Source organism: Bombina bombina, chromosome 9 (assembly GCF_027579735.1).
Source record: "Bombina bombina isolate aBomBom1 chromosome 9, aBomBom1.pri, whole genome shotgun sequence".
Lineage (NCBI taxonomy): Eukaryota > Metazoa > Chordata > Amphibia > Anura > Bombinatoridae > Bombina > Bombina bombina.
Window position 1 is genome coordinate 289751624 of NC_069507.1, and position 23733 is coordinate 289775356.

Genomic DNA, 23733 nt, shown 5'->3' on the forward strand with positions numbered 1-23733 from the left:
TACACAGCCCGCTAACTGTGTCAGACACTACACAGCCCGCTAACTGTATCAGACACTACACAGCCCGCTAACTGTATCAGACACTACACAGCCCGCTAACTGTGTCAGACACTACACAGCCCGCTAACTGTATCAGACACTACACACACATCTACACAGCCCACTAACTGTATCAGACACTACACAGCCCGCTAACTGTATCAGACACTACACAGCCCGCTAACTGTATCAGACACTACACAGCCCGCTAACTGTATCAGACACTACACAGCCCGCTAACTGTATCAGACACTACACAGCCCGCTAACTGTATCAGACACTACACAGCCCGCTAACTGTATCAGACACTACACAGCCCGCTAACTGTATCAGACACTACACAGCCCGCTAACTGTATCAGACACTACACACACATCTACACAGCCTGCTAACTGTATCAGACACTACACACACATCTACACAGCCCGCTAACTGTATCAGACACTACACACACATCTACACAGCCCACTAACTGTATCAGACACTACACAGCCCGCTAACTGTATCAGACACTACACACACATCTACACAGCCCGCTAACTGTATCAGACACTACACAGCCCGCTAAATGTATCAGACACTACACAGCCCGCTAACTGTATCAGACACTACACAGCCCGCTAACTGTATCAGACACTACACAGCCCGCTAACTGTGTCAGACACTACACAGCCCGCTAACTGTATCAGACACTACACAGCCCGCTAACTGTATCAGACACTACACAGCCCGCTAACTGTATCAGACACTACACAGCCCGCTAACTGTATCAGACACTACACAGCCCGCTAACTGTATCAGACACTACACAGCCCGCTAACTGTGTCAGACACTACACAGCCCGCTAACTGTATCAGACACTACACAGCCCGCTAACTGTGTCAGACACTACACAGCCCGCTAACTGTGTCAGACACTACACAGCCCGCTAACTGTATCAGACACTACACAGCCCGCTAACTGTGTCAGACACTACACAGCCCGCTAACTGTATCAGACACTACACAGCCCGCTAACTGTATCAGACACTACACAGCCCGCTAACTGTGTCAGACACTACACAGCCCGCTAACTGTATCAGACACTACACAGCCCGCTAACTGTATCAGACACTACACAGCCCGCTAACTGTATCAGACACTACACAGCCCGCTAACTGTATCAGACACTACACAGCCCGCTAACTGTATCAGACACTACACAGCCCGCTAACTGTGTCAGACACTACACAGCCCGCTAACTGTATCAGACACTACACAGCCCGCTAACTGTATCAGACACTACACAGCCCGCTAACTGTATCAGACACTACACAGCCCGCTAACTGTATCAGACACTACACAGCCCGCTAACTGTGTCAGACACTACACACACACATCTACACAGCCCGCTAACTGTATCAGACACTACACAGCCCGCTAACTGTATCAGACACTACACAGCCCGCTAACTGTGTCAGACACTACACAGCCCGCTAACTGTATCAGACACTACACAGCCCGCTAACTGTATCAGACACTACACAGCCCGCTAACTGTATCAGACACTACACAGCCCGCTAACTGTATCAGACACTACACAGCCCGCTAACTGTGTCAGACACTACACAGCCCGCTAACTGTATCAGACACTACACAGCCCGCTAACTGTATCAGACACTACACAGCCCGCTAACTGTATCAGACACTACACACACATCTACACAGCCCGCTAACTGTGTCAGACACTAGAAGTGGAGCATAGAGAGAAGAACAAAAGAGGAAAGTCCTCGGATAAACTGACTTTGTTGTATTCCTCACTACAAGTGGAGCCTCAGATTTAGGACAGTAAGCACTTAAATTCGTGCAGCAGCATAAGTAGGTACGTACCTGCCTCATCTGGTTTTATAACTGCAGAAGGACAATGAGGACGACAAGATATATGGTCACAACTAGAAAAAGCATAAATATACAAAATATAAATACATATCGCTTACCATTGCGTTATATTTGCTTTGCTTCTCACATACATATTACCATTAATAGCAGACGCCTAGATTACGAGTTGTGCGTTTGTGTTTTAACGCAGTAAAAATGGTAAAGCGTTAAAACAGCACCGCAGCCATTACAAATCTTGTCGGTATAGCTGTACCGCAAGCCTTTTAGCCTGTAACGCAACGTCAGTCCTGCACTCGTAAAAATGACGTTTTTTCATGGGACTTCCATAGCGCAGCCATTACGAGTTTTGCGGTGAGGCTAAAAAACCTGCGTTCCAGTCTATACCGACAAGATCCATTAAGCAATCTGAGAGCAGTAGTTATGAGTTTTACGCTACAAAACTGTTACATAAAACTCATAACTAATGTGTTAAAAATACACTAACATCCATAAACTACCTATTAACCCCTAAACTGAGGCCCTCCCGCATTGCAAATACTATATTAAAGTTATTAACCCCTAATCTGCCACTACCGACATCGCTGCCACTAATAAAAATTAACCCCTATTCCGCTGCTCCCCGACATCGTCGTCATTATAATAAACATATTAACCCCTAAACCACCACCCTCCTGAATTGCAAACACTATTTAAATATTATTAACCCCTAATCTGCCGTCCGCTCACATCGCCCCACTATACTAAAGTTATTAAGCCCTACACAGCCGCCACTATAATAAACCTATTAGCCCCTAAACCACAAGCCCCCCCCAACAAAATATACTAAATTAAACTATTAACCCCTAAACCGCAAGCTGCCCACATCACAATAATTTTAAACTAGTAACCCCTAAAACTAATTCCCCCCTAACTTAAAATTGCAATTTCCCTATCTTAAATTGAATTTTAAAAAAAACGGCTAATGGCTAGATTACGAGTTTTGCGTTAGAGGCTATGCGTTGCTAACGAGCAGTTTATGCTCACCGCTCACTTTCATAGAACGCTGGTATTACGGGTTTTTACAAACCCGGCGTTAACAGACAAAAAGTGAGCGTTGAGCAAAATTTTGCTCCACATCTCACTCCAATACCAGCGCTGCTTACGTTAGCGGTGAGCTGGTCGTACGTGCTCGTGCACGATTTCCCCATAGGAATCAAGGGGGAGAGACACCTGAAAAAAAGCAGCGTTTAGCTAATGCAGCCCCATTGATTCCTATGGGGAAATAAAATTTACGTCTGCACCTAACACCCTAACATGAATTCCGAGTCTAAACACCCCTAATTTTACACTTATTAACCCCTAATCTGCCATCCCCAACATCGTCGCCACCTGCATTATAATATTAACCCCTAATCTGCTGCTACGGACACCGCCGCCACCTACATTATACTTATTAACCCCTAATCTGCCGCCCTCGACATCGCCGACACCTACATTATAACTATTAACCCCTAATCTGCTGTTCCGGACATCACCGCCACCTACATTATACTTATTAACCCCTAATCTGCTGCCCCCAACATCGTCAACACCTACATTATATGTGTAGGTGTTGACGCCGCCACTATTCTAAATTTATTAACCCCTAAACCTAAGTATAGCCCTAACCTCCCTAACTTAAATATAATTTAAATAAATCTAAATAAAATTCCTATCATTAACTAAATTATTCCTATTTAAAACTAAATACCTATAAAATAAACCATAAGCTAGCTACAATATAGCTAATAGTTACATTGTATCTAGCTTAGGGTTTATTTTTATTTTACAGGCAAGTTTGTATTTATTTTAACTAGGTAGAATAGTTATTAAATAGTTATTAACTATTTAATAAACTACCTAGCTAAAATAAAGACAAATTGACCTGTAAAATAAAACCTAACCTAAGTTACACTAACACCTAACACTACACTATAATTAAATTAATTCCCTACATTAAATACAATTAAATAAAATTAGCTAAAGTACAAAAAAACAAACACTAAATTACAGAAAATAATAAACTACAAGATTTTTAAACTAATTACACCTAATCTAATCCCACTAACAAAATAAAAAAGCCCCCGAAAATAAAAAAAAATCCTACCCTACACTAAATTGCAAATAGCCCTTAAAAGGGCCTTTTGCGGGGCATTGCCCCAAAGTAATCAACTCTTTTACCTGTAAAAAAAATTACAAATCCCCCCCAACATTAAAACCCACCACCCACACAACCAACCCTACTCTAAAACCCACCCAATACCCCCTTAAAAAACCTAACACTAACCCCTTGAAGATCACCTTACCGGGAGAAGTCTTCATCCAACCGGGCCGAAGTCCTCAACGAAGCCGGGAGAAGTTTTCATCCAACCATCTTGATCCAAGCGGCATCTTCTATCTTCATCCGATGACGAACGGCTCCATCTTGAAGACCTTCAGCGCGGATCCATCTTCTTCTTCCGACGTCCTACTGAAGAATGAAGGTTCCTTTAAGGGACGTCATCCAAGATGGCGTCCCTCGAATTCCGATTGGCTGATAGGATTCTATCAGCCAATCGGAATTAAGGTAGGAAAATTCTGATTGGCTGATGGAATTAGCCAATCAGAATCAAGTTCAATCCGATTGGCTGATCCAATCAGCCAATCAGATTGAGCTCGCATTCTATTGGCTGTTCCGATCAGCCAATAGAATGCGATCTCAATCTGATTGGCTGATTGGATCAGCCAATCGGATTGAACTTGATTCTGAATTCAGAATTTTCCTACCTTAATTCCGATTGGCTGATAGAATCCTATCAGCCAATCGGAATTCGAGGGACACCATCTTGGATGACGTCCCTTAAAGGAACCTTCATTCTTCAGTTGGACGTCGGAAGAAGAAGATGGATCCGCGCTGAAGGTCTTCAAGATGGAGCCGTTCGTCATCGGATGAAGATAGAAGATGTCGCTTGGATCAAGATGGTTGCCGGTCCGGATCTCCTCTTCTTCCTGGATAGGATGAAGACTTTGGAGCCTCTTCTGGACCTCTTCAGCCGCCGCTTGATAGAAGATTTCAGCCGGATTATGGATCGCCAGCCCCCGCTTGGGCTTGGATGAAGATTTCGGAGCCTGGAGCGATCGGTGAACCTGGCATGGTAAAGATAAGGTAGGAAGATCTTCAGGGGCTTAGTGTTAGGTTTATTTAAGGGGGGTTTGGGTTAGATTAGGGGTATGTGGGTGGTGGGTTGTAATGTTGGGGGGGTATTGTATGTTTTTTTTTACAGGCAAAAGAGCTGAATTATTTGGGGCATGCCCCGCAAATGGCCCTTTTCAGGGCTGGTAAGGTAAAAGAGCTTTGAACTTTTTTAATTTAGAATAGGGTAGGGCATTTTTTTATTTTGGGGGTCTTTGTTATTTTATTAGGGGGCTTAGAGTAGGTGTAATTAGTTTAAAATTGTAATATTTTTCTAATGTTTGTAAATATTCTAAATTAGTTCTTTTTTATTTTTTGTACTTTAGTTAGTTTATTTAATTGTAGTTATTTGTAGGTATTGTATTTAATTAATTTATTGATAGTGTAGTGTTAGGTTTAATTGTAGATAATTGTAGGTATTTTATTTAATTAATTTATTGATAGTGTAGTGTTAGGTTTAATTGTAACTTAGGTTAGGATTTATTTTACAGGTAATTTTGTAATTATTTTGTAATTATTTTAACTAGGTAACTATTAAATAGTTATTAACTATTTAATAGCTATTGTACCTTGTTAAAATAAATACAAAGTTGCCTGTAAAATAAATATTAATCCTAAAATAGCTACAATATGATTATAATTTATATTGTAGCTATATTAGGGTTTATTTTACAGGTAAGTATTTATTTTTAAATAGGATTAATTTATTTAATAAGAGTTAATTTATTTCGTTAGATAAAAATTATATTTAATTTAGGGGGGTGTTAGTGTTAGGGTTAGAATTAGCTTTAGGGGTTAAAAAATTTATTAGAATAGCGGTGAGCTCCGGTCGGCAGATTAGGGGTTAATGTTTGAAGTTAGGTGTCGGCGATGTTAGGGAGGGCAGATTAGGGGTTAATACTATTTATTATAGGGTTATTGAGGCGGGAGTGAGGCGGATTAGGGGTTAATAACTTTATTATGGTAGCGGTGCGGTCCGCTCGGCAGATTAGGGGTTAATAAGTGTAGGTAGGTGGCGGCGACGTTGGGGGGGGGCAGATTAGGGGTTAATAAATATAATATAGGGGTCGGCTGTATTAGGGGCAGCAGATTAGGGGTACATAGGGATAACGTAGCTGGCGGCAGTGTACGGAGCGGCAGATTAGGGGTTAAAAAATTAAATAGAGTGGCGGCAATGTGGGGGGACCTCGGTTTAGGGGTACATAGGTAGTTTATGGGTGTTAGTGTACTTTAGAGCACAGTAGTTAAGAGCTTTATAAACCGGCGTTAGCCCAGAAAACTCTTAACTACTGACTTTTTTCTGCGGCTGGAGTTTTGTCGTTAGATTTCTAACGCTCACTTCAGCCACGACTCTAAATACCGGCGTTAGAAAGATCCCATTGAAAAGATAGGATACGCAAATGGCATAGGGGGATCTGCGGTATGGAAAAGTCGCGGCTGGAAAGTGAGCGTTAGACCCTTTCCTGACTGACTCCAAATACCAGCGGGCGGTAAAAACCAACGTTAGGACCCTCTAACGCTGGTTTTGACGGCTACCGCCCAACTCTAAATCTAGCCGTAAGCTAGCTACAATGTAACTTTTAGTTATATTGTAGCTAGCTTAGGGTTTATTTTATAGGTAAGTTTTTAGTTTTAAATAGGAATAATTTAGTTAATGATAGGAATTTTTATTTAGATTTCTTTTAATTATATATAAGTTAGGGGGGGTTAGGATTAGACTTAGATTTAAGGGTTAATAACTTTAGTATAGTGTCGGCGACGTTGGGGGCGGCAGATTAGGGGTTATTAAATGTAGGTAGGTGTCGGCGATGTTAGGGACGGCAGATTAGGGGTTAATAATATTTAACTAATGTTTGCGAGGCGGGAGTGCGGCGGTTTAGGGGTTAATATATTTATAATAGTGGCGGCGATGTCCGGTTCGGCAGATTAGGCGTTAAACATTTTTTTATAGTGTTTGCGATGCGGGAGGCCCGCGGTTTAGGGATTAATAGGTAGTTTATGGGTGTTAGTGTACTTTTTAGAACTTTAGTTAAGAGTTTTATGTTATGGCGTTAAATTGTAAAACTCTTAACTACTGACTTTAAAATGCGGTACCAGTCTTGACAGGAGAGGGTCTACCGCTCACTTTTTGGCAGACTCGTAATACCGGCGCTATGCAAGTCCCATTGAAAAAAAGAGGATACGCAATTTACGTAAGTGGATTTGCAGTATTTCCAAGTCTGGCCAAAAAAGTGAGCGGTGAGCCTGTACCTTCAAGACTCGTAATACCAGCGGGCGTTAAAAATCAGCGTTAGGACTGGCTAACACTGCTTTTTAAGCTTACCGAAAAACTTGTAATCTAGGTGTAATATAACTATTAAACTAACTACCAATAAAATTAAACTAAAATACACATTAAAAAAATTCCTAACACTACTCTAAAAATTACAAACGCTAAATTATGAAAAATAACAAATGAAATTATCAAAAATAAAAAAGAATTACACCTAATCTAATAGCCCTACCAAAAAAAAAAAAAAAAAAATCCCCTAGCCTACAATAAACTACCAATAGCCCTTAAAAGGGCCTTTCGTAGGGCATTGCCCTAAGTTAAACAGCTCTTTTACCTGTAAAAAAAAAAAAAAATACAAAGACCCCCCAACAGTAAAACCCTCCACCCAACCAACCCACCAAAATAAAAAACCTAACAAAAACCTAAGCTACCCATTGCCCTGAAAAGGGCATTTATATGGGCATTGCCCTTAAAAGGGCATTTAGCTCTTTTTTACGAAAGCCCAAACCCTAAACTAAAAAGAAAAATCCCACACTAAAAACCCGCCCCCAAAAAAAACTATCACTAACCCCCGAAGATCCACTTACAGTTTTTTAAGTCCCGCTTGAACGGTCTTAATCCAGGCGGCGAAGTCCTTATCCAGATGGAGAAAAGTCTTCATCCAGGCGGCCTCTTCTATCTTTATCCAGCAAAAGAGCTAAATGCCATTTTAAGGGCAATGCCCATACAAATGCCTTTTTCAGGGCAATGGTTAGCTTAGGTTTTTTTTTTCCCAAACAAGCTTTATTGATAACAGAATAGTATAAGACAATACACTTATTTTGGGAACAGTAAGGTTTCAAACAAAGTATGAAATAGCAAAATAATGCATAAATCAATTGTCTCGTTATCCTTCAAGGATAGAATCTCAATAAGTTGCAGTCTTTTTTTTCCCCTTAGAACAATTTAACAAAATAAATTAACATAGTAGCATCTTATCTTATCTGAGGTAACCATATCTCTGACTTAACAAATAGAATATTGGTATAAAAAAGAAATAATTAGGTAACTTTGCAAGGTACATTCGCATGGGATCCTGTGTAATAAGGCTTTCTCAATTTCTTTGTCTTGCCAGTAAGGCTGAAGGATAGGGCAGTCCCACCATATATGATATAGGGTACCAATTTTATTACAGGCTCTCCAGCATGAAGAGACTGATTGCTTATAAATTTTGGCCATTCTACTTGGGTTGAAATACCAATGGCATAGAATTTTCATGTTGGTTTCTGTTATACTCATAGATGAAGGTGATTTACCCATTTGGGTAGTTCCAAATTATGTAACAAGGGGGTAAGTGGTGAAGGTACCATTGAAATTCCTATCTGTGTTCCAGAAAAGATGTCCCATGTAGTCAGAGTGTCGCAAATTAGTGTAGGAGTGTGAGGTGGGATATTTCTAAATTTCCTACGTGTCCAACATATGCCCCCCAGGCTTTTTGTGTTGGCTAAATTGTGCTCTAGTTTTACCCATTCCTTACTTTGTGCGTTCTTGCACCAGTCCACAATTCTAATTAGTTTTGCGGCTTGTTTGTAATAGCTAAGGTTAGGGACTCCGAGCCCTCCTCTGTCACGATTTTTATATAATGTGGGTCTAGGCATCCTAGGCTTTTTCTGTGCCCAAATAAAAAGCGTTGGCTAATTTCTGCACTGTGTTTATATAGTTTGGGAGTAATTGAATTGGTAGCATCTGAAATAGATAAAGAAAATGGGGAAGTATACTCATTTTATAGGCATGAATCCTACCCAACCAGGAGAGGTGTTTATGTTGCCAAGTGTTCAGATCAGGGGTTTTGGCAATTTGTATCCCAAGGTATTTTAATGAGAAATGTTGCTGAGTGAACTGATATGACATTTTTATCTGTTGGCTCATCTGATCAGAAATTTCAACTCCCAAACATTCTGATTTAGAAGTATTGACTTTAAAGTTAGACAATATACTATATTTTTCAATTTCCAGCTTTAGAGTTGGGATGGACAATTGTGGGTAGGTTAAGGTAAAAAGGACATTGTTGGCGTAGAGTGTCATTTTATATTGCACATCTGCTATCTTTATCCCATGTATCTCGTTGTTTAGCCTAATGTTTGTTGCTAAAACCTCTATGGCCATAACAAAAAACAGGGGCGAGAGAGGACACCCCTGTCTCTTTCCGTTGAGGATGGGGAAGGGGTCAGATAATGAATCATTTATTCTGATACGGGCCCTAGGAGCATTATACAATGCAAATATTTTATCTATAAGCATACAGCTGAATCCAAATTGAGAGAGGGTATTTTTGAGGAAATACCAATCCAGCCTATCAAAGACTTTCTCAGCATCTATAGCTAAAAATTTGGAAGGTGTATTGTGGGTTTGAGAGTATACTAGTAGATTTAATACTTTGATATAGTGTTATTGCGCGCTTCTCTAAGGGGTACAAATCCTACTTGGTTAGGATGTATGAGTTGGGGTAGGATTTTGTTAATTCTGGTAGCGATAATTTTTGCGTCAATTTTGATGTCTACGTTTAAGAGTGATATGGGGCAAAAATTGGCGGGGGTATCTGGCAGCTTCCCAGGCTTTGGGTTGACTGATATGTGGGCTTCTAACATAAAAGGTGGGAAGGGATTTTGCTGGTTAGTTCTATTAAATATTAAGCATAAATAGGGTTAAAGGATTGAGGCAAACTTTTTGTAATATTGAACTGTGAAGCCATCTGGGCCTGGGCTCTTTCCAGTAGGCATTTGCTTAAGGGCTGTTAATATTTCCGCCAAGGTAATTGGGGTTTCTAGCTCTTTTGCTTGGGCTTCAGTCAAGCATGGTAAGGGAGTCTTTAACAAATAGTTTTTGACATCATTTATGTCGTTGGAGGGATAATCCTTTTTTAAGCTATAGAGTTTAGTGAAATATGTTTGGAATTGTGAGAGGATTTCTGGCGTGGTGTACACTATTTTATTTGTAGGCATTTTTAGTTCATGGACAAAGATTTTCAGTTTTCTAAGCTTGAGGGCTCTAGCCAGAAATTTCCCTGCTCTGTTCTCAAAAAAGAATTTTTGCTTAGTCTTTAATGCTAGGCTATTGACCTCTTGGATTAATAACTCATGGACCGATTTCCTAGCGTTTTCTAGTTGAGAGTGGATGTGAAGGTCTGAAGGATTTTTTTTTATGCTCAAATTCCAACTTTGACAATGTGTCTGTCAATTTCAGGTATTGTTGTCCATCCATCTTTTTAACATGTGCTTGTCTTTTGATAAACTCGCCTCTAATGTAACATTTATGGGCTTCCCATACTAAGAAGGGATCAGTTTCAGGTAGAGAGTTAGCCTAAAAATATTCTGAAAGAAGTTTTTCTATTTCTATTTTAAAATCAGGGGCATTTAGTAAGGTATCCTCTATCCAAAGGAATGTACTTTTTGGTGCTGATGGCCATTCAAGTTGTGAGAGTACTGCGCAATGGTCTGACCAGTCTGTGTGCAATATTTTGGAAGATATGTTAGTTAGACCTTTTTGGTTTGTCATTAAGTAATCGATTCTGCTATAAGAGCGATGCGGAGACGAGAAAAAAGTATAATCCTTTAGTGTAGGGTGCTTAAATCTCCATATATCAAACAAGATCTGGTCCCGCATAATTTTCCATAGCTGTTTGACTACTTCTAAATGTAGTGGGATGTGGATTTGTAGTATCTATCGGCTAGATCACGAGTTTGCCGTTAGGGTAAAAAAGCAGCGTTAAGGGGTCCTAACGCTGCTTTTTACCGCCCGCTGGTATAACGAGTCTGGCAGGTACAGGTGTACCGCTCACTTTTTATCCGCGACTCGAGGCTACCGCAAATCCCCTTACGTCAATTGCGTATCCTATCTTTTTAATGGGATTTGCCTAACGCTGGTATTATGAGTCTTGGAAGAAGTGAGCGGTAGACCCTCTCCTGTCCAGACTCCTACCGCATTTAAAAGTCAGTAGTTAAGTTTTATGGGCTAACGCCGGAACATAAAGCTCTTAACTAAAGTGCTAAAAGTACACTAACACCCATAAACTACCTATTAACCCCTAAACCGAGCCCGCATCGCAAACACTAAAATAATTTTTTTAACCCCTAATCTGCCGACCGGACATCGCCGCCACCTACATTATACTTATGAACCCCTAATCTGCTGCCCCTAACATTGCCGACACCTACATTATATTTCTCTTGTTAAGTGTATCCAGTCCACGGATCATCCATTACTTGTGGGATATTCTCCTTCCCAACAAGAAGTTGCAAGAGGATCACCCACAGCAGAGCTGCTATATAGCTCCTCCCCTCACTGCCATATCCAGTCATTCTCTTGCAACTCTCAACTAAGATGGAGGTCGTAAGAGGACTGTGGTGTTTTATACTTAGTTTATTTCTTCAATCAAAAGTTTGTTATTTTTAAATGGTACCGGAGTGTACTGTTTATCTCAGGCAGTATTTAGAAGAAGAATCTGCCTGGGTTTTCTATGATCTTAGCAGAAGTTACTAAGATCCTTTGCTGTTCTCACATATTCTGAGGAGTGAGGTAACTTCAGAGGGGGAATAGCGTGCAGGTTTTCCTGCAATAAGGTATGTGCAGTTAAAATATTTTTCTAGGGATGGAATTTGCTAGAAAATGCTGCTGATACCGAAGTAAAGCCTTAAATGCAGTGATAGCGACTGGTATCAGGCTTATTAATAGAGATACATACTCTTATAAAAGTATATTTTAAAACGTTTGCTGGCATGTTTAATCGTTTTTTACATATGTTTGGTGATAAAACTTATTGGGGCCTAGTTTTTTCCACATGGCTGGCTTGAATTTTGCCTAGAAACAGTTCCCTGAGGCTTCCCACTGTTGTAATATGAGTGGGAGGGGCCTATTTTAGCGTTTTTTTGCACAGCAAAAATTACAGACACAGACATCCAGCTTCTTCCTGCATGATCCAGGACTTCTCTGAAGGGCTCAAAAGGCTTCAAAAGTCGTATTGAATGAGGTAAAAAGCCACAGTAGAGCTGTGGCAGTTGTTGTGACTGTTTAAAAAACGTTTTTGTCATTTGTTATTCCGTTTTTGGTATTAAGGGGTTAATCATCCATTTGCAAGTGGGTGCAATGCTCTGCTAACTTATTACATACACTGTAAAAATTTCGTTAGTGTAACTGCATTTTTTCACTGTTATTTCAAAATTTGGGAAAATTTGTGTTTCTTAAAGGCCCAGTAATTTTTTTTATATTGCTTGTAAACTTGTTTTAAAGTGTTTTCCAAGCTTGCTAGTCTCATTGCTAGTCTGTTTAAACATGTCTGACACAGAGGAACCTACTTGTTCATTATGTTTGAAAGCCATGGTGGAGCCCCATAGGAGAATGTGTACTAAATGTATTGATTTCACCTTAAACAGTAAAGATCAGTGTTTATCTATAAAATAATTATCACTAGACGGTTCTGTCGAGGGGGAAGTTATGCCGACTAACTCTCCCCACGTGTCAGACCCTTCGCCTCCCGCTCAGGGGACGCACGCTAATATGGCGCCAATTACATCAGGGACGCCCATAGCGATTACCTTGCAGGACATGGCTGCAATCATGAATAATACCCTGTCAGAGGTATTATCTAGATTGCCTGAATTAAGAGGCAAGCGCGATAGCTCTGGGGTTAGGAGAGATACAGAGCGCACAAATGCTATTAGAGCCATGTCTGATACTGCGTCACAATATGCAGAACATGAGGACGGAGAGCTTCAGTCTGTGGGTGACATCTCTGACTCGGGGAAACCTGATTCAGAGATTTCTAATTTTAAATTTAAGCTTGAGAACCTCCATGTATTGCTTGGGGAGGTATTAGCTGCTCTGAATGACTGTAACACAGTTGCAATTCAGAGAAATTGTGTAGGCTGGATAGATACTATGCGGTGCCGGTGTGTACTGATGTTTTTCCTATACCTAAAAGGCTTACAGAAATTATTAGCAAGGAGTGGGATAGACCCGGTGTGCCCTTTTCCCCACCTCCTATATTTAGAAAAATGTTTCCAATAGACGCCACTACATTAATTATGGCAGACGGTCCCTAAGGTGGAGGGAGCAGTTTCTACTTTAGCAAAGCGTACCACTATCCCGGTTGAGGACAGTTGTGCTTTTTCAGATCCAATGGATAAAAAATTGGAGGGTTACCTTAAGAAAATGTTTATTCAACAAGGTTTTATTTTACAGCCCCTTGCATGCATTGCGCCTGTCACTGCTGCGGCGGCATTCTGGTTTGAGGCCCTGGAAGAGACCATCCAGACAGCTCTATTGAATGAAATTTATTGACAAGCTTAGAACGCTTAAGCTAGCTAACTCATTTGTTTCTGATGCCATTGTTCATTTGACTAAACTAACGGCTAAGAATTCCGGATTCGCCATCCAGGCGCGTAGGGCACTATGGCTTAAATCCTGGTCAGCTGACGTGACTTCAAAGTCTAAATTACTCAACATTCCTTTCAAGGGGCAGACCTTATTCGGGCCTGGCTTGAAGGAAATTATTGCTGACATTACTGGAGGCAAGGGTCATACCCTTCCTCAGGACAGGGCCAAATCAAAGGCCAAACAGTCTAATTTTCGTGCCTTTCGAAATTTCAAGGCAGGAGCAGCATCAACTTCCTCTGCTTCAAAACAAGAGGGAACTGTTGCTCATTCCAGACAGGCCTGGAAACCTAACCAGTCCTGGAACAAGGGCAAGCAGGCCAGAAAGCCTGCTGCTGCCCCCAAGACAGCATGAAGGAACGGCCCCCTATCCGGAAACGGTTCTAGTGGGGGGCAGACTTTCTCTCTTCGCCCAGGCGTGGGCAAGAGATGTTCAGGATCCCTGGGCGTTGGAGATCATATCTCAGGGATATCTTCTGGACTTCAAAGCTTCTCCTCCACAAGGGAGATTTCATCTTTCAAGGTTATCAGCAAACCAGATAAAGAAAGAGGCATTCCTAAGCTGTGTGCAAGACCTCCTAGTAATGGGAGTGATCCATCCAGTTCCGCGGATGGAACAGGGACAGGGATTTTATTCAAATCTGTTTGTGGTTCCCAAGAAAGAGGGAACCTTCAGACCAATCTTGGATCTAAAGATCTTAAACAAATTCCTCAGAGTTCCATCATTCAAAATGGAAACTATTCGGACCATCCTACCCATGATCCAAGAGGGTCAGTACATGACCACAGTGGACTTAAAGGATGCCTACCTTCACATACCGATTCACAAAGATCATCATCAGTTCCTAAGGTTTGCCTTTCTAGACAGGCATTACCAATTTGTAGCTCTTCCCTTCGGGTTGGCCACTGCCCCGAGAATTTTTACAAAGGTTCTGGGCTCACTTCTGGCGGTTCTAAGACCGCGAGGCATAGCGGTGGCTCCGTATCTAGACGACATCCTGATACAGGCGTCAAGCTTTCAAATTGCCAAGTCTCATACAGAGATAGTTCTGGCATTTCTGAGGTCGCATGGGTGGAAAGTGAACGTGGAAAAGAGTTCTCTATCACCACTCACAAGAGTCTCCTTCCTAGGGACTCTTATAGATTCTGTAGAGATGAAAATTTACCTGACGGAGTCCAGGTTATCAAAACTTCTAAATGCTTGCCGTGTCCATTCCATTCCACGCCCGTCAGTGGCTCAGTGCATTGAAGTAATCGGCTTAATGGTAGCGGCAATGGACATAGTGCCATTTGCGCGCCTGCATCTCAGACCGCTGCAATTATGCATGCTAAGTCAGTGGAATGGGGATTACTCAGATTTGTCCTCTCTGCTAAATCTGGATCAAGAGACCAGAGATTCTCTTCTCTGGTGGCTTTCTCGGGTCCATCTGTCCAAGGGTATGACCTTTCGCAGGCCAGATTGGATGATTGTAACAACAGATGCCAGCCTTCTAGGTTGGGGCGCAGTCTGGAACTCCCTGAAGGCTCAGGGATCGTGGACTCAGGAGGAGAAACTCCTCCCAATAAATATTCTGGAGTTAAGAGCAATATTCAATGCTCTTCTAGCTTGGCCTCAGTTAGCAACACTGAGGTTCATCAGATTTCAGTCGGACAACATCACGACTGTGGCTTACATCAACCATCAAGGGGGAACCAGGAGTTCCCTAGCGATGTTAGAAGTCTCAAAGATAATTCGCTGGGCAGAGTCTCACTCTTGCCACCTGTCAGCGATCCACATCCCAGGCGTAGAGAACTGGGAGGCGGATTTTCTAAGTCGTCAGACTTTTCATCCGGGGGAGTGGGAACTCCATCCGGAGGTGTTTGCTCAACTGGTCCATCGTTGGGGCAAACCAGAACTGGATCTCATGGCGTCTCGCCAGAACGCCAAGCTTCCTTGTTACGGATCCAGGTCCAGGGACCCGGGAGCAACGCTGATAGATGCTCTAGCAGCTCCTTGGTTCTTCAACCTGGCCTATGTGTTTCCACCGTTTCCTCTGCTCCCTCGACTGATTGCCAAAATCAAACAGGAGAGAGCATCGGTGATTCTGATAGCGCCTGCGTGGCCACCCAGGACCTGGTATGCAGACCTAGTGGACATGTCATCTCTTCCACCATGGACTCTGCCTCTGAGGCAGGACCTTCTAATACAAGGTCCTTTCAATCATCCAAATCTAATTTCTCTGAGACTGACTGCATGGAGATTGAACGCTTGATTCTATCAAGGCGTGGCTTCTCCGAGTCAGTCATTGATACCTTAATACAGGCTCGGAAGCCTGTCACCAGGAAAATCTACCATAAGATATGGCGTAAATATCTTTATTGGTGTGAACCCAAGAGTTAATCATGGAGTAAGGTTAGGATTCCTAGGATATTGTCCTTTCTCCAAGAGGGTTTGTACAAAGGCTTATCAGCAAGTTCTTTAAAAGGACAGATCTCTGCTCTGTCTATTCTTTTGCACAAGCGTCTGGCAGAAGTTCCAGACGTCCAGGCATTTTGTCAGGCTTTGGTTAGGATTAAGCCTGTGTTTAACCCCTTAAGGACCAGCAACGTACCCTGTATGTCGCTGGCCTTTTTTTAGGACTTGATTGTTTTATAGCGTGGTCTTTCCACCAGCATTGAGACTGCTCTATTCCACAAAGCCTGCTGGAGGGAGGGCATTAATAGCGTGTTCTTGCTAGACTTGTGCTATTATGTCCTGAAAAACCCTTTAACGACCAGTGACATACAGGGTACATTGTGGTCATTAAGGGGTTAAAACTGTTGCTCCCCCGCGTTGAGCTTAAACTTGGTTCTTTAAGTTCTTCAGGGAGTTCCGTTTGAACCCCTTCATTTCATTGATATTAAACTTTTATCTTGGAAAGTTCTGTTTTTGATGGCTATTTCCTCGGCTTGAAGAGTCTCTGAGTTATCTGCCTTACATTGTGATTCTCCTTATCTGATTTTTCATTCAGACAAGGTAGTTCTGCGTACCAAACCCGGGTTTTTACCTAAGGTGGTTTCTAACAGGAATATCAATCAAGAGATTGTTGTTCCATCATTGTGTCCTAATCCTTCTTCAAAGAAGGAACGTCTTTTGCATAAGCTGGACGTAGTACGTGCCTTGAAGTTTTACTTACAGGCTACTAAAGATTTTCGTCAAACATCTGCCCTGTTTGTCGTTTACTCTGGACAGAGGAGAGGTCAAAAAGCTTCGGCAACCTCTCTCTCCTTTTGGCTTCGGAGCATAATACGCTTAGCCTATGAGATTGCTGGACAGCAGCCTCCTGAAAGGATTACAGCTCATTCTACTAGAGCTTTGGCTTCCACCTGGGCCTTTAAAAATGAGGCCTCTGTTGAACAGATTTGCAAGGCTGCAACTTGGTCTTCGCTTCACACCTTTTCAAAATTTTACAAATTTGACACTTTTGCTTCTTCGGAGGCTGTTTTTGGGAGAAAGGTTCTACAGGCAGTGGTTCCTTCCGTTTAAGTTCCTGCCTTGTCCCTCCCATCATCCATGTACTTTAGCTTTGGTATTGGTATCCCACAAGTAATGGATGATCCGTGGACTGGATACACTTAACAAGAGAAAACATAATTTATGCTTACCTGATAAATTTATTTCTCTTGTAGTGTATCTAGTCCACGGTTGCCCTATCCTTTTAAGGCAGGTCTAAATTTTAATTAAACTACAGTCACCACTGCACCCTATGGTTTCTCCTTTCTCGTCTTGTTTCGGTCGAATGACTGGATATGGCAGTGAGGGGAGGAGCTATATAGCAGCTCTGCTGTGGGTGATCCTCTTGCAACTTCCTGTTGGGAAGGAGAATATCCCACAAGTAATGGATGATCCGTGGACTGGATACACTACAAAAAAAATAAATTTATCAGGTAAGCATAAATTATGTTTTATTAACCCCTAATCTGCCCCCCCCAACATTGCCGACACATACCTACATTTATTAACCCCTAATCTTCTGACCCCAATGTCGCCGCTACTATAATAAATTTATTAACCCCTAAACCTAAGTCTAACCCTAAGTCTAACCCCCCCTAACTTAAATATAAATTAAATTAAACAAAATAAATTTAACATAATTAAATAAATTAATCCTATTTAAAACTAAATACTTACCGATAGCTACAATATAACTAATAGTTACATTGTAGCTATCTTAGGATTTATTTTAATTTTACAGGCAACTTTGTATTTATTTTAACTAGGTACAATAGTTATTAAATATAATATTTAATAACTACCTAGCTAAAATAAAGACAAAATTACCTGTAAAATAAATCCTAACCTAAGTTACAATTACACCTAACACTACACTATCATTAAACTAATTAACTAAACTACCGACAATTAATTACAATTAAATAAACTGAATTACGAAAAAAACAAACACTAAATTACAGAAAATAAAAAAAGAATTACAAGAATTTTAAACTAATTACACCTAATCTAATCCCCCTAATAAAATAACCCCCCCCCCAAATAAAAAAAATTCCCTACCCTATACTAAATTACACATAGCCCTTAAAATGGCCTTTTGCGAGGCATTGCCCCAAAGTAATCAGCTCTTTTACCTGTAAAAAAAAATACAATACCCCCTCCAACATTACAACCCACCACCCACACACCCCTACTCTAAAACCCACCAAATCCCCCCTTAAAAAAACCTAACACTAACCCCCTGAAGATCACCCTTCCTTGAGCCGTCTTCACCCAGCCGGGCACAAGTGGTCCTCCAGAGGGTCTGAAGTCTTCATCCGATCGGGGCAGAAGAGGTCCTCCAGACGAAAGAAATCTTCATCCAGGCGGCATCTTCTATCTTCATCCTTCCGGAGCGGAGCAGGTCCATCTTCAATTCAGCCGATGCAGAGCATCCTCTTCAAACGAAGTCCTAATGAAGAATGAAGGTTCCTTTAAATGACGTCATCCAAGATGGCGTCCCTTGAATTCCGATTGGCTGATAGAATCCTATCAGCCAATCGGAATTAAGGTAGGAAAAATCCTATTGGCTGATGCTATCAGCCAATCGGATTGAAGTTCAATCCGATTGGCTGATCCAATCAGCCAATAGGATTGACCTCGCATTCTATTGGCTGATTGGAACAGCCAATAGAATGCAAGGTTAATCCTATTGGCTGATTGGATCAGCCAATCGGATTAAACTTCAATCCGATTGGCTGATTACATCAGCCAATAGGATTTTTCCTACCTTAATTCCGATTGGCTGATAGGATTCAGCCAGTCGGAATTCAAGGGACGCCATCTTGGATGACGTCATTTAAAGGAACCTTCACTCTTCGTTAGGACTTCGTTTGAAGAGGATGCTCCGCGTCAACTGGATTGAAGATGGACCGGCTCAGCTCTGGAAGGATGAAGATAGAAGATGCCGCCTGGATGAAGATTTCTGCCATCTGGAGGACCTCTTCTGCCCCGATCAGATGAAGACTTCGGACCCTCTGGAGGACCACTTGTGCCCGGCTGGGTGAAGACGGCTCAAGGTAGGGTGATCTTCAGGGGGTTAGTGTTAGGTTTTTTTAAGGGGGGATTGGGTGGGTTTTAGAGTAGGGGTGTGTGGATGGTGGGTTGTAATGTTGGGGGGTATTGTATTTTTTTTTTACAGGTAAAAGAGCTGATTACTTTGGGGCAATGCCCCGCAAAAGGCCCTTTTAAGGGCAATTTGTAATTTAGTATAGGGTGGGGAAATTTTTTTATTTTGGGGAGCTTTTTTATTTTAGTAGGGGGGATTAGATTAGGTGTAATTAGTTTAAAATTCTTTTAATTCTTTTTTTATTTTCCGTAATTTAGTGGGGTTTTTTTTCATAATTTAGTTAATTTAATTGTAATTAATTGTAGGTAGTTTAGGTAATTAGTTTAATGATAGTGATTTATTTTACAGGTAATTTTGTCTTTATTTTAGCTAGGTAGTTATTAAATAGTTAATAACTAATAACTATTGTACCTAGTTAAAATAAGTACAAAGTTGCCTGTAAAATAAATATAAACCCTAAGATAGCTACAATGTAACTATTAGTTATATTGTAGCTATCTTAGGGTTTATTTTATTGGTAAGTATTTAGTTTTAAATAGGAATAATTTATTTAATTATGTTAAATTAATTTAGTTTAATTTAAATTATATTTAATTTAGGGGGTGTTAGGGTTAGACTTAGGTTTAGGGGTTAATAACTTTATTATAGTGGCGGCGACAGATTAGGGGTTAAAGGTTGAAGGTGCTTATTCATCTGTGTTCAAGTATAATGTAATGAGTGTACCTCAGAAATTGAAAAACATATGTAAAACAACAACTGATTAAACAACAAACAGATAACCAGTACAATGCCCCTAAGGTTCGTCCTGGGGAATCTGGTGAAATCTCCTAAATAGAAATAAAGAGTGAGTAAGAATTAACCTTAAACTCTTGGAGATGGAAACCAGCTCCTTAAATTAACTAAAATTATCCATTAATTTAGTCCACTGTAGCGATTAATAAGTCTTAACATATTGTGCTCATAACGCAGATTTGGTTATATATATATGCATTATGTGCTGAGGGGAAGGAGTGAGGAAGGGGAGGCAAGGAAAAAGGATAAGGACACAGACACCTAAAAGGAGGGTTGCTACAAATTCACATTTGGTATCTCACCACCTTTTGTGTTTTGGCCTTTATGGTGGGCTATAGTCCCGTTCAGAAGTTGGTGCCATCCCTTCACTCAAATGCTTAGATGGCTGCTGTGAGGAAAAGGAATGAAGTCCCTCAGATCTTTTCCCTTATCTGGTGCCGCATGTGTGGCTCAGGTGTGGACGTCGGCCTGCTTTTTTTTTGGGGTAGAAGAACTCTGTGTATGAGGCTTGTTCTTAGAAAAGAGGGGGACCTGCTGCCACTTCTCCCTTTGTTGCTTTGCCCTTTTATAGTCTGGTTGCCCTTTTATAGTCTTGTACATCACAATCTGGTGGATCCAAGTCCAGAGCTTTGCAGAAGGTTTGTATATCCGAAATGGATTTGCACGTCAGTTTCTGGTTCTCGTGTAGTACATATAAGTGAAAGGGGAAGCCCCATCTGTATAAGATTCTTTTTTGTCTTAATAAAGTTGTTAGATGGTTCAATTTGCGCCTTCTCTGGAGAGTACGAGGAGAGAGATCAGCATAAAACTGAAGAACCGTACCTCTAAAGCGCACTGGCTTGTTCCTCCTAGAAGCATTCAGCAATTCCTCCTTCTCTCTAAATTGCCTGAATTTGATGACTATGTCCCTTGGAGGGGCAGTATCAGGCGGTCTAGGACTCAGTGCTCGATGGGCTCTATCCCACTGTATACTTTCTGCTGCGGGGGACCCAGATAAATGCTGGAAAAGGGCTGAAAGATACGTTGGCAAGTCCTTAGGAAGGACAGATTCAGGAACCTCCCCCGATCCTTAAGTTCTTCCTTCGGCCGCGATTCTCAAAATCTTCAATCTTATCATGCAGCGTGTCTAAGAGATAATTGCTGCACCGCCTGTTCTTGTAGTGAGGTGACAACTTCACTGGTATGGTCTGAGGTGTCTTCCAGTGCTTTAACACGGAATCCCAAGGAGTGTATGTCCTGTTTAAGTTCTGCCATTTCTTCTTTTATACAGGATCTGATGATTTCAGCTATGTCCTGTTTTGAGGCCAAAGGAGACAGCAGCAAGGTTGGAACTTGTGTCATCAGGTCCTGAAGAGAAGAAATTGAGCTGGAGGAGTTGAGTTCTCTATCAGGCGATGCAGGCATTTCCGGATCAGAAGCTGCAGATGTTCTCATGGTGGCCGTGAAAAAATTATTCTCTAAGTGGTCTTTTGCTGTTACTGGTTTAGTGAGTTTTGCAGGCTTTATTTGCTTTTTAGTCACCATCACTATACTTGTTGCAATCCCCTTGACCACACTATGGAGTGCACAGTTCAAGGAATTTGATGTCCAGTAATCTTGTGGTGTATAAACTGTCACCAAAAAGCATCTGCGTGCTGCTGCACTTTTTGTTTAGCTGTGCTGTGAGACTTCTTTCAGTCACAAAAATTGATAATATATTGATCGATTTTACATAAAAAAAGAAGTTTCCTCTTTCACCAAAAGGAGCTCATCCCCTCATTTACATTCGTTGTAATGATATACTTTTTATTATTTATTTGCACTTAATCGGCAGCAGTCAGCCAGCTGTATTTTAGTTTAGGTTATGGCTCTTATAGCTTATGGGTACGCTAGGAGTTGCTTATCGGCAGCGTGTCTTAGAAGGAGCGTTTTATGGAATTATTATAGCCAGGGTATCGTCATACCTGCGGCCCACATGCACCTCTCTCCTCCAGGTTTAGCAAGTCTCAAGAAAAGGATCCTCACTGCGAGAATTGAGGTGTCGGGTTCAGCGTGTCCTCTGCTACCGCAATTTGTTCTAGGTGCGTCGACTCCCTGGGTGTCTGCACACCAGATTTCTGAGTGGAGGATCTAAAGTTGTTGTCACGGCAAACAGCTATCCGTGAGTATAAAATGGTGACTTCAGACGCTGACACCGCTTGTCTTTTAAGCTTCTGATCCTTGCCGTCTAAGTTTGAGACCGATAGTGAAATATTTCCGCCTATCCCTCCAGCACTAGTGGATCTATTTTAGTGTTGGATGGTCCGGTTTGAGCTGTAATATCAGTGGATCTTTGGAGCTGGTATTGCAGAGCTCCTGATTTATGCAGCCATTACTGTCGATTTTTTTAAATTAGTTTTTGTTTTGTTTTGTGAGTTGGGGGGGGAGGGTTTGTAATGTTAGTGGGTCTTTGTATTTTTATTTTTTCTGGTAAAAAAGCTGTTTAACTTAGGGCAATGCCCTACAAAAGGTCCTTTTATGGGCTATTGGTAGTTTATTCTAGAGTAGGTTTTTTATTTTGGGGTGTTGTTTTTTTTAAAGGGGTATTAGAATAGGAATATTTTTTTATTATTTTTGATAATTTGTTTGTTATTTTGTGTAATGTATTTTTTTGGTTCTGGGGTGGGTTTTTATTTTTAGATTAGGGCTTGTGCATTTCACAAAAGAGCTGAATGCCCTTTAATGGCAGGAAAAAGAGCTAAATGCCCTTTTAAGGGCAATGCCAATACAAATGCCCTTTTCAGGGCAATGTGAAGATTAGGTATTACTTTATTTTTTATTTGTGGATTTGGGGGGTGGGGGTTTGTATACTCTTAGGGGGTGTTTGTTTTGTTTTGTAGAAAAAGAGCTGTTAACTTTAGGGCAATGCCCTAGAAAAGGCCATTTTAAAGGGCCATAATACCCAAATGTTTAAACACTTGAAAGTGATGCAGTATAGCTGTAAAAAGCTGACTAGAAAATATCACCTGAACATCTCTATGTAAAAAAGAAAGATATTTTACCTCATAAGTTCCTCAGTAGCCACATCCCATTGTAAAGGACTTCTAAGCAGCAAATCAGTATGTCTGTCCCGGGACAGCCAAAGGGATGAGCCTCGTGCACTCTCATGTTATTTCCCTCTTCTGTGTAAGGAAGTTTACAATGAAATCTCATGATAGTTAAGTGAAATCTCATGAGATCACAGTAAAAGAGTTCATGACCTCAGCACTGCTGGTGCTGATTGGCTGCTGTTCATTTCTTCATTTCTTCATTTTTTTTTTACCTGCAGTTGGGCAGTACCTGAGTATTATTTTTTACACAGCACAGGAAACTGTGAGGTAAAATATCTTCCTTTTTTACATAGAGATGCTCAGGTGATATTTTCCTGTCAGCTTTTTACAGTTATTCTGCATCAGTTTCAAGTGATTTAGCATATGAGTATTATGTCCCTTTAAGGGCCCAAAAAAGGCCCTTTTAAGGGCCCTTGGTAGTTAATTCTAGATTAGGCTTTTTGGGGTGTTTCTTTAAAGGGTATTATAATTGGAATGATTTTTATTGTTTTAGATAATTTCATTTGTT

The 23733-nt window shown here is 41.1% G+C and overlaps 1 protein-coding gene across 1 annotated transcript in view; it reads right to left on the reverse strand.

Annotated features, from left to right (window-relative positions):
• The window catches only part of LOC128640355 (tumor necrosis factor receptor superfamily member 1A), a gene marked incomplete at its 5' end in the record, with an annotated part of 139617 nt that overhangs the window by 71830 nt on the left and 44054 nt on the right, over positions 1-23733 (reverse strand). Inside the window, 1 exon segment of the mRNA XM_053692852.1 lies at positions 1908-1969. Within this exon segment, the coding sequence (XP_053548827.1) occupies positions 1908-1969 (62 nt within the window).